The sequence below is a fragment of the Episyrphus balteatus genome, chromosome 2 (genome assembly GCF_945859705.1).
Source record: "Episyrphus balteatus chromosome 2, idEpiBalt1.1, whole genome shotgun sequence".
Lineage (NCBI taxonomy): Eukaryota > Metazoa > Arthropoda > Insecta > Diptera > Syrphidae > Episyrphus > Episyrphus balteatus.
This window is the reverse complement of record NC_079135.1, coordinates 88,052,009-88,065,402: the sequence shown is the minus strand read 5'-3', so window position 1 is coordinate 88,065,402 and position 13,394 is coordinate 88,052,009. Positions and strand designations below refer to the sequence as shown.

Sequence of the window (13,394 nt, the reverse complement as noted above, 5' to 3'; positions counted from 1 at the left end):
TTTATCTATAACGTGTGTATAATTCGAGACTTTAATTCCATTAATAATAATAATGATAATGCTACAAGAATCGCTATATAAATTAATAAAACATAAAAAACAGAAGACATTTACTATATGTGCGTGCGGATGAATTATATTAGGTAAGAGCAAAGGCTCTATAGTTAAAGACTACGTATAGACTTCCAACGGCGTAAAAGAAGACAACACGATGTCAAGCCACTGGATAATTTACTAAATTCGCTAATATCAATATTTCGACTTGGGATATCAACTTTTTCCTTAATTATCTAAAAAGAAGAAAACAATACAATTAATTAAGAATTTTTCAAGAAACCTAATTTGTATTTACTTTGTGCGATTGTATAATCTCTCCTGGCGATCGGTGAATGAGATTACCATTTATATAAAGCATATTGGCGGCATGCTCTTCGGGGAGTGTTAAAGTCTGATAGGCAAAACTAGCTTCTCTTTCCATGCGTTTCAAAATCTGCTGAGAACTATCCGAAGTTGAAACAGCTAAGACATCAGGACCAGCCAAAGTAACGTAATACTTTAAGGGTTTATTTCCAGATGTCTAGAAAATATTACCATTAAATAACAGATTTTTTTGTTTAATATGTATTTATTTATTAACCTTAATTGGCGTGCATGGATATTCGGGAAATGTTGTTGCAACTGCTCTGGCTCCATCTTCATTTGTCCGCTCTGAAAGTCCTACGAAAAACTCTCGACCAGTGAACAAGACATCACCACCATCCAATACCGCATTTGGATATGGCATTTCAACAACGGGTATATCGAGTTCTTTTTTAAGAATAATTTTCATGCTATCAGCCTGTTAGTATAAACAAATATAATTATTTAGATGTTTGCCAATATTATTTTTAAAAACATAGGGGATTTACCTCGCGTTGGCGTATTGGATTTCTAGATTTGGCAATTAAAGCGACTCCATTGCATATCACAGCTGTGTTTTCTACAAACACGCTCTCTGGCAAGCTGTCATCGGGTGGCAATTCAATCACATCTAAACCAATTTCTCGCAGTAAACTAAAAAATAAAACAAAAAGAAAATTACAAATTACATAGAAAATATTTGATAAAATTTATGAGAAGTCATCATGTTATAAATACGGCTCAAATATTTTTATTAAACTTATTAACATGCCTTAAATGCAATGTGTATGCCACAATTTTTTACGCTTCACAAAACAATATTAGTTACATAAGTAGGTTAACCTACATAACCTACATAAGTAAGAAAATATCTTTGATAAAATCAAATTAATATGAACTGTTGTGAAAGAAATTTGGATAATTTTGCATTTACGATATTGATCTAAATCATAAATTTACTTAAATTTAATTTTTGAAAAGCAAATTAGATGTCTACACGGATATCAAAATGTAAAATCCCCAAAAAAACGCTTTTTTGTATATACCTTCCAGAAGAATGGTAGATTAGATTAGATAACAAAAAAAGTTACAATTATAGTCATTGAGAAAAATAAACTGAATAGTAATAAGGCATGACATTTATGTATGTCGTCTGCCTGAATGGTCGGTCGTGCAAATATGGATTTAAACTTTTTTAATAAGCCCCTATCGATTCATGAAATAAAAAATGAGAGCGAATTGTAAAAATCTGTGACAGCATCTATCTGTTCAATTTTCATTCCAGTTATAATATTCCATTCACTTGGAAAAACCTATTACCACCAATTTGTACTCAGTGACATTAAAATATTACCATCATTTTTTTTTCTTTTTCTTATCTTCCTGAACAAAGACAGAGGATCCAAAAGTCATCTTTCTACAGTAAATACAGTATTGAAGAGATTTCTGCTGTTTTTTCATTAAAAAAGGAATTTATTTCTTCAAGTGTACTGCAGTATTAGCTAACTCTGACTAATATGACTTATCAAGATCAGCTTTGAAAATAGACGAAGCACTACTGTCACTGTCTTTTCGGCTTGGAATGAAAACAGTGCACAAAATGCATTCTTTTTTCTTTTTATTTAAAAAGAACTCTTTTCTTATTTGCCATATACGTAACTTATGTATGTAAATAGTTACTATAGGCTAAAACTAGAGTTAATTTTACTTAAAAATTGGGTGATTCACTAAAGGGGTAGTGAAGTTATTTTTTTAAGATCAAAATTATCTGTACCTGCTGTATGACTAAAATGAAAATAAGTTAATTTTCAAAAAAAAAATGTGCCCGCTAAAGAACCGTTTTCTTGATTTCTGACTTTCTCGCAAACACCTTAAACGATTGGAGTGAAATTTTCTACGGTAGCGTTTTAGCTATTTGTATTTAAAAACTAAGAAAAATCTTTTAAAATATCAATTTTGAATTAAAAAAAAAAATTAAACTTAAAAAATAAATCAGTTTTAAATGGGAACAATGTACAATTTTTGACTTTTTAGTTGGGGAAAAAGGTGATATTAGCTTTAACTGATGCAGCTGAGTTAAAATTTTTTATTGCACTTGTTAGCAAGGTTATTCAAGGTTCCGTTGCAAATGAAAAAAAAAATGGGAAACTTAAGATTTGTAGTCACTGCTCATGAAAAACCGTCACAGGATGACCATTTTTTCAATATTTTTCGAATGCTTATAATTTCCAAAATACAACAGTCGGAAAAAGTATTTTGACAAAATGAACATTTTTCTAACTGATGAGAATAATCTGTAACGGTTAATAATAAAATAAGGAAGTTGACGGTTATTTATTAAGTATATTATGGTGAATCTCATGATGGTCAATGTCAATCATATAGTTGGTATTATGCTTCGAGGCTGCATTTTTTGTATAAAAAGTACTAATTTTTAAGGGAAAAAAGTATTTTGTCAAACGTTCTTTTTCAGCGTTGGAATGGTAAGGTAATGCATTTTACGAGTTTCAAGCACGTATTAAACTGACGGACTTATTAAGGCTCCGATTTGTAAAAAATTGGGCAAAACGGCGGAACTTATCATTGAAATTAGTGCATCTTCTGTTGCAAGTCATAATTTCGGTGTGTCTGTTAAAAAATCTGTGGAGAACTGAATTTATCGCGGGAAACTAAAAATTAAAAAATATGAAGACACAAAAATATAATTATACAATTATACTAGCTGCGTTCCTTTGGAAATATTTATCTACTTTTTACTACTTTGAACTACAGTGCAATACTGAAAAAGTAGTTCAAAGCAGCTTTAAGTACTAAAAAGTAGATAAATATTTCCAAAGGAACGCAGCTACTATTCAAAATTTACCATAAATGGACAAAAAATGAAAAAAATGCACTAAAAAAATAGACGCATTTTGAAGAATTCACTATAAATCGGGGATTGACTCCAAAAAGTCTGAATTTGGAAATGCCTTTCTTTCATCAAAAACTTTGTTAGCAAAAGTACCCTTTGCATTGAGCTCGAAGAAGAAAATTTTGCCATGTTTATGGGAAGATAATACAGCATTTATCTCATAAAACAGAAATTGAAAAAAAATTGAATTCTCAAAGGGATATGTTGTTGTGCTTTTCGCTTCTGGAACAAACTTGACCAACATTGTACAGAGCTTCAACAGTTCCTTTACGTTTCCCGGATCATTGAGATAGAAATTTGTGAAAATGTGGTCAATAAAACTTTGTTTTTGATTGAAAGAAGCATACCAATATGTTCATTTGAGAATTCAGTTTTTTTCAATTTTTGTTTTATGAGGTAAGTACTGTATTATCTTCCCATAAACATGGTACAATTTTCTTCTTCGAGCTCAATGCAAAGGGTACTTTTGCTAACAAAGTTTTTGATGAAAGAAAGGCATTTCCAAATTCAGACTTTTTGGAGTCAATCCCCGATTTATAGTGAATTCTTCAAAATGCGTTTATTTTTTTTAGTGCATTTTTTTGTCCATTTATGGTAAATTTTGAATAGTATAATTGTATAATTATATTTTTGTGTCTTCATATTTGGTAATTTTTAGTTTCCCGCGATAAATTCAGTTCTCCACAGATTTTTTAACAGACACACCGAAATTATGACTTGCAACAGAAGATGCACTAATTTCAATGATAAGTTCCGCCGTTTTGCCCAATTTTTTACAAATCGGAGCCTTAATAAGTCCGTCAGTTTAATACGTGCTTGAAACTTGTAAAATGCATTACCTTACCATACCAACGTTGAGAAAGAACGTTTAACAAAATACTTTTTTCCCTCAAAAATTAGTACTTTTTATACAAAAAATGCAGCCTTGAAGCATAATACCAACTATATGATTGACATTGACCATCGTGAGATTCACCATAATATACTTAATAAATAACCGTCAACTTCCTTATTATATTATTAACCGTTACAGATTATTCTCATCAGTTAGAAAAATGTTCATTTTGTCAAAATACTTTTTCCGACCATTGTATATGTCTGCGATTTTTTTTATTATTTTTCTGATAACAGTCACCACTTACCCTATCTACCATTTTCGTTTCGACGTTGACTTTTGGGACACCCTGTACCTATACATACATACATATGTAGGTATAAAAAAATCTTTTTATTGTTTTACAAGAAATCTAATGGAAAATTTGAAATAAATACATTTATTTGGAGTTTAAAAGGGGTATTCTTAGTTTTTTTTAAAAACAACTTTGCATACTTCTTTTAATTTTTTTTTTTTATTAATAATAAAAATAAATGACTTTGTCCAACGATTTGCTGTCAAATACTGAATTAAACAAAAAACAGCCACACAATGAACAGGTTTTAGATAAAGAACCGTTATGCAATTTGGTTATTTCTCATGACAACAACGTCTTAACATCTACATATGTAGCTAATTCCTAAACAACTGGAAGGATTCGCTTGCAATTTGGTTCCAATAGTATCTCAAACCGATGCTGATGTTCCACTTTAATAATAAAGGTTTTCAAATGTGCATTCTTATTTTCAAAAAAAATTCCATACAAAAAGTTGTGATGCAAAAGCAAATAAACCTATGATTGGAAATTTTCAATTATATCCGTTGTAGACACTATTGGAAACAGGGGTCGAATTACGGCATACGTTCGTTAACGTATTGTTGCTATGTGTCATTATTTTTTTCTAATAAATAGAGAGAGCAATAGTCAAAACGTTAACGTATGATCGTAATCGTGTGCCGTAATTCGACCCCAGATTTTGTTATATGGGGACAAGTCAACTATGTATGTTTTTAGTTCTTATACACTTTTTCTTATGCAGAGGGAAAAGAAGTGAATAAGAGTTTATGTTCTACTTAAATTATTTAAGTTTCGTTTCAGCAAATGGCCCTAAAGAAAATAACTTTTTGCTTAAATTTGTTCATTACAAAACTACATTCCAACAATTAGATTTCAAACAGGATCACATTAATCTATGCAAATTATTGTCATTTGAATTTAAATGGAAGCTTGACAAATTGATAAATATTATGCAGTGACCAGTGACCTAGTTCCCATCATTGACCTAAAACTTAAACTTAAATTGAATTTAATTCCCACACAAAATGAAAATGAGTTTTTAACAAATATTAACTTCTATTGAAAACTTAATATGTACATAAACATAAAATTAGATAAAATTTACTTTTGTTGTTAACAAACCTCACGTATGCTTCATGTTGCTTTTTCGCCAATTGTATATCAAAATCTGCAACTCCGCAAAGAGACTCCGATAGCCTGAAATGAATATAAAAACAACTTTACTTAAACATAATTGGTCCATATTTAAGATACTGTAATCTGAGAGCAAAATATTGATATTTCAACAAGTTCATTGACAGTGGCTCAAGTGACAATTCAAACATATAAATATTCATAAGTTAAGACTAGCATGTCTTTCATGGGTGATTCGATGCTAGTTGATTGAATGAATTCATTAAACACAAAAAAATGTGTTTCTATAGCAACTACTTTAGCCATCGCAAATTCTACAGATGAAAGCATCAAATAGCGCTCTTCTGAACTTATTGTTGTATCGTTAAAAATGATCTCAATTGGAATTATTTGTTAGCATTAACAACTTTTATTTAATTTATACACAAATTTAAAGCTAGTACACACCTCGTTACAATTGCGTGAGTGTATTTCAGGGACATTTTGTTTAAAATGTAATAAAAAACAAAACTTCTACAATAGATTTTTGCTAAAAGGTTAAACTATTAAAAATTTTATTTGGACATTTTTATTTTTCTATTTAATTGCACATATTCGGGTGTGTACACATGCCCACTCCAACTCCAGTAGTACACACTTGTTTTTCGTTCGCTGTTCGATTTCTCGAAAAAAAACGAAGATGACAAAAATAAACAACACAGAAGACAGAACTGAAGACGAGAAGACACTTTTTGCAAATCAACACAAATCATACAAAACTCACAAATTACCACGACCTTTGTATATAAAATCTATAGTACTATCATGAAGTGCAATTTTTTAGTTTGTTCGTTACCTGAGTGGTCGCGAGGGCGCTTAGATCGAATTAATAATGGGAGTAAGGAGATGAGATATACATTTCTGTTTGAAATTTGACATATTTTTTAGTTCGTTCGCTAGCTTACTTTTTTGGTGGCGCTGTTTTTTTTCATGATAGTACTATAGATTTTATATACAAAGACCACGACCACCTTATCGATGCTGTAGAGAATTTTATTTATTTATTTTTTTTTTTGTGATAGAGAAAGAGGTGCAAAAAAGAGAAAGTAGCATAAATGTCAAAAAATTATTTGACGTATGTAGCAAAGGTTATAACCTATGGATTTCCGTACAATAGTATTTTTATTTTCTTGTAGCAGTGACATAAACCATCTTTAATTACTAATTTTGACTACTAGATGTCAGATAAAGAAATACGTTATTTTTATTTGAAATGGAATTTGAATAATGGAGCTCTTCCACTTCTTTCTCGTTGGCCAATCTGCGCTATCTGTTTTTCATTACAAAAAACGTTTGTTTATATCAGCCGCTTGTTCCTTTGGGAGGTTAACTAGCAATTTTCAATGGAATGCACTTTCCATGAATTCAATACAAATCGTATCTACTCGGAAAGAAAAACATGGGTACATGATGGTATGTTATAGATTAACCATAACATCTACTATTAGTAGACTTTTTATTTCAAATGAAATGGAATTTTAATAATGAGTTTGTAGCTTAAATTCTGCTTTTATAGGTAGTTTTCACTACAACCCGAATGAGATACTTTTGCAAATTAGGTCAGTTCAAATTTAAATTTCAATTCGTATAGAAGCACCCGAAAAACAATTTTGGTTCTATAAAGCTTTACAGATGCAATTGCTGCTTCTGTAAAGCATTATAAAAGGAAAATTGTTAGTAGGGCAATTTGACATTCGAAATGAGATTCATTTTTGCGGGCTACACTGGACAAAAAACGCTGTCTGGGCTTAGCCATAAAACGGCCATATTATTTACTAGTTTATAAAATACATCTGGATGTAAAATTGTCAAATGTCAAAAATAAATCCAAATCCAAAATAGTTATCCCGTTTTAACTATGAAAATAGTTAAAAAATAGTTAAAAATGACTATTTTTTCTATGAATATTATGGATTTGGATTATTTTTGACATTTCAATTTCTTTACATCCAGATGTATTTTTTAAACTAGTCAATAATATGGCCGTAAATGTTAAATGCAGTTGTTGCATTAGCTTGTCATACTTAGTTGACAAATTGAGAATTCTTGGGGCTTAACCTTTTTAACTGATGTTTGGAATGACAATTATTTTTTTAACTATTTGTTTAATAACACTGTGATAGTTTTTAGAACTTTTTTTTTACAACAGAGCGGAGACACATCGATTCTAGTTAATTCGAGTATGCTGAATTCAGTATTGGCAACCGTTTTGAAAGTTTGGTTCAGGTTTGCAGTATTTTATTCATTTTTGGAAAGATATGCTATTTAAATAATATAAAATATCCCGAATCAATGTTAAACTCAAATTGCCTCCATATTAAAGGCTTTGAAAGTCAACAAAATAAAAAAAAACATGAAAAAGTGAAGTTTTTGTTTATAAAATGTTTGTAAGCGAATAGTGTTAAACATATAGATATATACAGGAATAGCTTTTCTCTAAACTAAAAACTGCTTAAAAAAACTTAATTATTCGAAATTATCAGTATTTTAATAGTCCCGACCTAAGATTTTATTTTCGAAATATCTCAAAAACTTGAGCCAAAAGCCTGGTACGCTGCTCGCGCTAAATTTTAGCTCCCATACAAATTATCGAAAATTTTTAGCCGAGATAAAATGGATCCCATACAAGTTATCGATAACTTGTATGGGAATTTTATCTCAGCTAAAATTTAGCGCGAGCAGCGTACCCAGGCTAAACTTTCAAAACGGTTGCCACCACTGAATTCAACATACTCGAATTAACTAGAATCGATGTGTCTCACTTCTGTTGCAAAATCGAACTATCACAGTGTAATTAGTTAAACTTTTTTTCAAAAAAACACATATAATAGGTGTGTTTTTTTGTTTATCTATATAGATTTTGTGCAAAAAAACGACATCGGGATTTTTGAAATCCATGCAAATATTTGGCACCACTGTACATAATTTTTGGCAGCTGTCTGTCAAAAATGTTACTTTTGTTTTTTTTTTTTTTATTTTATTAACTCCGAAGTGGGAAGGCCATTACATCCATGTTGGATGCAAAAAAATTTTTCAAAAAAACAAAAACCATTTGTATGGCCATGGTATCCATGTTGGATTCAAAAAATATTTTTTTTTCACAAAAAACTAAAAATCATTGGTATATTCCTAGCTACATTTTAAGACCATAACCATTAAAATTAGTTGCGTCGTTCTTGTGCTTTTTATATAAAATCTATAGTACTATCATGAAATGAAATTTTTTAGTTTGTTCGCTACCTGAGTGGTAGCGAGGACGCTTAGATCGAATTCAATAATGGGAGTAAAGAGATGAGATATACATTTCTGTTTGAAATTTGACATAGTTTTTAGTTCGTTCGCTAGCTTACTTTTTTGGTGGCGCTGCTTTTTTTCATGGTAGTACTATAGATTTTATATACAAAGTTCTTGTGTTATAAGCGTTTGAAGATAGCCATATTTCATTTTTTTTCGATTTTCTAAAAATCAAACGTGGAAACTTTTTTATTTTTATTTCTAACTTTTCGAAAAAAATTTGGAAATTTTATGTTTATATTTGTTCAACAATCTTATCAGGATCCATTTAAAACTTTAATCTGAGAAGTGCATTGCGTATATACCGAAATATTAACATTTCAATGCAACTATAGCCGTTTTTTATTATCACTTGATCCATATAGATCATTAATTAAAATGTATTACAACAACTACATGAGATCTTGCAAGATTTCGATTTGTGATCCTGATGAAAAGCAAGATCACGATTCGTGATCCTGACGAAAAGCAAGATCTCATGTAGTTGTTGTAATACATTTTAAGTAATGATCTATATGGATCAAGTGATAATAAAAAACGGCTTCTGTCAAACAAATTTTTGATTATTTTTTTCTATGAGAGCTTTTTTCAAACCTTATTTTCTCCGCTTTTTGTTTGTTTGTAATATTTTCAGATATTTCTGTATGAACACAACAAATAAACTACTCTGGCACTACTGTTTTTATCGAGAGAAGTAAAATCTGGATAATTAGGTGTGTTTTTTTGTTTATCTATATAGATTTTGTGCAAAAAAACGACATCGAGATTTTTTAAATCCGTGCAACAGTTTGGCAGCACTGAACATTGACTTTGACAGCTGTCTGTCAAAAAGTTTGCTTTTGCTGTTTTAATTTTAAAAATTAAAATTTAATAAAACAAAGCTCTAAACAAAAACAAACAAAAAAAATCAAAGAATTGTTCCTGTTTTGTCGATTGTCATGTTCCTCTAGCTGTGTTAGTTTTATACCTTAAACAGTGGTTACCTATGATGCCCAAGATGACGAAGAGAGATCACTGCCACACATCGACCATGGTTTCCATTCCAAACTACCACCAGGAATTCTAAAACATAATTTGCCCACTGTGAAGGAAGTTGCATCAGCCATAACAACACAACTTGAACACAAAAAAGAACATGAAGAGAAGAAAGAGAGTAAGTAAATTTTTTCTCTCCTCTATTTACATCAATTTAACATCGGAAGAACAAAAACAGATGATCATCTTGTCGGAGGACTTTGAAAGGCTTGTTCTACGCCCTGGACGTGTCATCGAAAGGGCTCTATCTAAGAATGTCGACATCTACATAGAAAAACACCGAGGAAATGAAGGAGTTGTTGAAGAAATCGCGCCAACAGAGTGAACTGGAAATAGTTGAGAGCCAAATTCAGGTAACTGTTTACATAGATTTAGTTTTTTTTTTAATTCTGATTGATTTTTTAAGGTATGGTCAATTTAGATTCGTCAAAAAATCTATCCCACAATTCGATCGACAGTTGGAGGATGCCCAGAGTTCGGCAAGGTGACTATAAAACTACAAAACAGAACTTCAGCGTCTATGTAAGATTTTCGGGAATGAAAATCAGTAAGTTCTATTCGATGAAATAGTTTCATAAGAAAACTAACCTCTTCTCTGTCTATTATAGAATTGAAATCAAAGACTTTACCATACCGAAAGGATATGCGGTAGAGGAAGGGGTTATAATATGAACAAAACTCTAAACTGGAACATCAATGTTAAGGCGTGGAACTTTTTTCATCTAATTACCCGCACAACTACCGCATACCCGTCCGTTGTGGCCAAGCCTTTAAACGCCCAACCTGAAAGCCACGCAAAAGCTTGATCGTGTTACTGGAATAGTTCCATCTGAATTTAGGAATTTAAAAATGCTCTCCGAGAAGAAAGCAAAGGCGGCATTTGAAAAAGTTAAAAATGAACGTTCGAAAAATGTATTCGATGTTGCAAACACGTTTCCAAGGCAATAGATAGCATTCATAACATAAGTCCTTACCAAGAAATAAAGACGCACAGGCTTATCTAGGAACCTCATTTGGATGGAATAAGTTATAATTATATTGCACCAAGAAAACGTTTTCAGTCAATGAGTAATTTGAGTGGTGGTGAGAAAACTATTGCTGCTTTTTTATGTATACGTAAGTTGAGAAAGATAATTGTTAATGTTTGGTTTTGAAACGTTTTTTCTTTTAAGTTTACAACCTGATCCATTTTTGTTGCATCTATAACGATATCACATCACAATGAACCATCAAACTATTGTCATTTCGCTCAAAGAGGAGTTTTAGGTGCATGCTGTTGCTTTGGTTGGAATTTCACCAGCTGTAAGTTTTTTTTTCAAACAAATAATTATTGGGATTTCTAATAGATGATAAGAACAAATACTTTTAACTTTATATGTACATATGTAAACGATCAGTTAATAAATTGAATGTTGATTTATGTTGAAGTTAAGAAAGATTTTGTTTGTTTGAAGTTGTTATGTATGTTTACTAGCTGTATCGGCGGCAATTTACTGATGTGGAAAAGTTTTCGTCCCGTTGCATGCAATACGATATTATGCTAGTTGGTCAGATACAAGCTCAACATGCCAAATCGACTGGTCCTACACATTTCGGGAACATTTGAGTATATAAACCGTTGTTGTTATTAACCTCATTATATTTTTTGGTACTCTATATTTACTTCTTATTTAATTATTTAAGCAAAAAAAAAATAGCAAAGAAAAACAAAAACAATTTATGCAAGTGTATACATTTTTGTATTTTTAAAATTCAAAAGGCTTAAAATTTACCACAGCTATTATTTTTTATTGGAAAAAAATAAAAAAACAAAAGCTAAATTTATCTAAACAAAACAAAGTTGTGTTATGAAGCCCATGGTGGAGTCACTGGTCATTGCAATAATCTCTAGGAAATCCCAATCAATGACAATTGCATTTTTTCTAGTTTTTATTGTGGGAACATTGAAGACACAATTTTCGGTGGAATCCACATCGGAGGGTTAGATTAATGTAGTACAAATAGGATACAGCACCAGCAGTAAGTTGACAATTAAAAAACTATGAATTTACATTTTTCGTTAAATAAAGCAAAGTAATTAAATATGTCTTCTTACTCGTTTGTAATAATATTGTTGATGTCTGGTTGTACTAGGTCGTGGTTCTTCGCTATCTTTAACAACTTGATCGTCAATTTTTTCCTCCCAATGAGACTCGCAGTACTTTAAATCCTTCTTTCCCAATTGGGTGCAAGGTGTTGTCCAGTTCTCCATACATATGCAACTCTCGACATGCCTGAACGGGTAACCATTCGTCTTGCAAGGATTTTCGTTGGCACTGGTAGTCCCTTCAAAGAAAAAAATAAATCAAATGGATAAAAACGGTGCTTTCTATTAAACTTACCATTATGTCATATTTTAAAAACGAATTTATAGGCAAATGAAGTGTATATTGAAACAATATCTTTGCCACAACGCTTTGTCTTTGCATATCTCGATAATGGAGTTAGTTTGGTGAATGTATCACTGGGTAATTTTTCACACTATTTATTTATGAGAGCGATTGCCGTTGATAGATCGACTGCAGCACCAATTAGCAGCTCTGGTAAGAGTTTTTGCGCTTCAATGCAATTTGTAAATTTTTTACCTTCCGCCGTAGGTTATGGGTTTCAATTCATCGTCAACACTTACGTTAGGACTTATTTTATTAATTTGGCTATTGGAACAATTTCATAACAATTCTCCAAGTTTTCTTCCTGAGTCTCTTTTTTTTCGATTTTGAATCGAATAAATTGTTGGATTAAAGTTTCCGATAGGTCTATTGATTGATTTTCAGTTTATGATTGATATACGATTACTTTCAACAATGCTCTTTGGAAGTTCAACTACACTTGCGGCAAGTGAGCAAGCTATAACTTCGGGTTTAAGAATTTTCACATCGGAACTGCAACTAAATTGTTCTTGTGCGAAATTGGGTGCCACTTATATGGCGTGGTATGCCTGTGTGACTCTAGCTCTATCCATCCAACAACTAGATAACATTTCAGGAAATCGATTCCTTTGAGCTGTACCTAATGTTATAAAATATTTTCTCGTCGGCGGAAGATATTGCACCCGTGAATCCTAAAATTATTAAAGTAAATTAAAAAAACAAAGTTCATGGTACAATTTTCATCTTTTTCCAAAAAATATGCTTGTACTTACATTGATTTGTGTTGTTTGTTTTTCCTAATTATATTATTTGTTTGTCGTATATCTGTCAACTACAGCTGTCGTTTAATGGAATATGACATTTAATAAGTGTACTATACCTTGGCAGTACTGTTTTCTATCGAGAGAAAGTAAAATCTGGATAATTATCTGGATTTTTCAAAAATCTATACAGATAAAGTTTTTGTTGTATTTAACACGTAAATTGTTTTGATTTCAAAAA

General features: G+C 31.1%; 1 protein-coding gene and 2 long non-coding RNA genes across 3 annotated transcripts; 1 reads left to right on the top strand and 2 right to left on the bottom strand.

Annotated features, from left to right (window-relative positions):
• LOC129911577 (N(G),N(G)-dimethylarginine dimethylaminohydrolase 1) lies at positions 1-6,355 on the bottom strand. The gene is made up of 6 exons (XM_055989415.1): positions 6,064-6,355; positions 5,605-5,679; positions 909-1,053; positions 638-838; positions 353-577; positions 1-290 (listed from the first exon to the last, which is right to left on the bottom strand). Exons 1-6 carry the CDS (start codon positions 6,096-6,098, stop codon positions 165-167), a joined length of 807 nt encoding a protein of 268 aa, XP_055845390.1. The 5' UTR covers positions 6,099-6,355; the 3' UTR covers positions 1-164.
• A 3,381-nt stretch (positions 6,356-9,736) lies between these two features.
• LOC129911580 (uncharacterized) lies at positions 9,737-11,358 on the top strand. Its single transcript, XR_008771670.1, has 5 exons — positions 9,737-10,102; positions 10,163-10,337; positions 10,391-10,531; positions 10,593-11,100; positions 11,157-11,358. It is a non-coding gene; the product is annotated as an uncharacterized LOC129911580 (long non-coding RNA).
• Positions 11,359-11,700: 342 nt separating this feature from the next.
• LOC129911579 (uncharacterized) lies at positions 11,701-13,195 on the bottom strand. The gene is made up of 4 exons (XR_008771669.1): positions 13,166-13,195; positions 12,366-13,084; positions 12,080-12,309; positions 11,701-12,023 (listed from the first exon to the last, which is right to left on the bottom strand). It is a non-coding gene; the product is annotated as an uncharacterized LOC129911579 (long non-coding RNA).
• Positions 13,196-13,394: the final 199 nt, after the last annotated feature.

Excerpts from the sequence above, each read along its gene's own strand:
- LOC129911577 (XM_055989415.1), bottom strand. The coding sequence starts at position 6,098 with ATGTCCCTGAAATACACTCACGCAATTGTAACGAG. Across the intron at positions 5,680-6,063 it reads ACTCACGCAATTGTAACGAG|GCTATCGGAGTCTCTTTGCG; the intron begins GTGTGTACTAGC and ends TATTCATTTCAG. Across the intron at positions 578-637 it reads ATCCATGCACGCCAATTAAG|ACATCTGGAAATAAACCCTT; the intron begins GTTAATAAATAA and ends AATATTTTCTAG.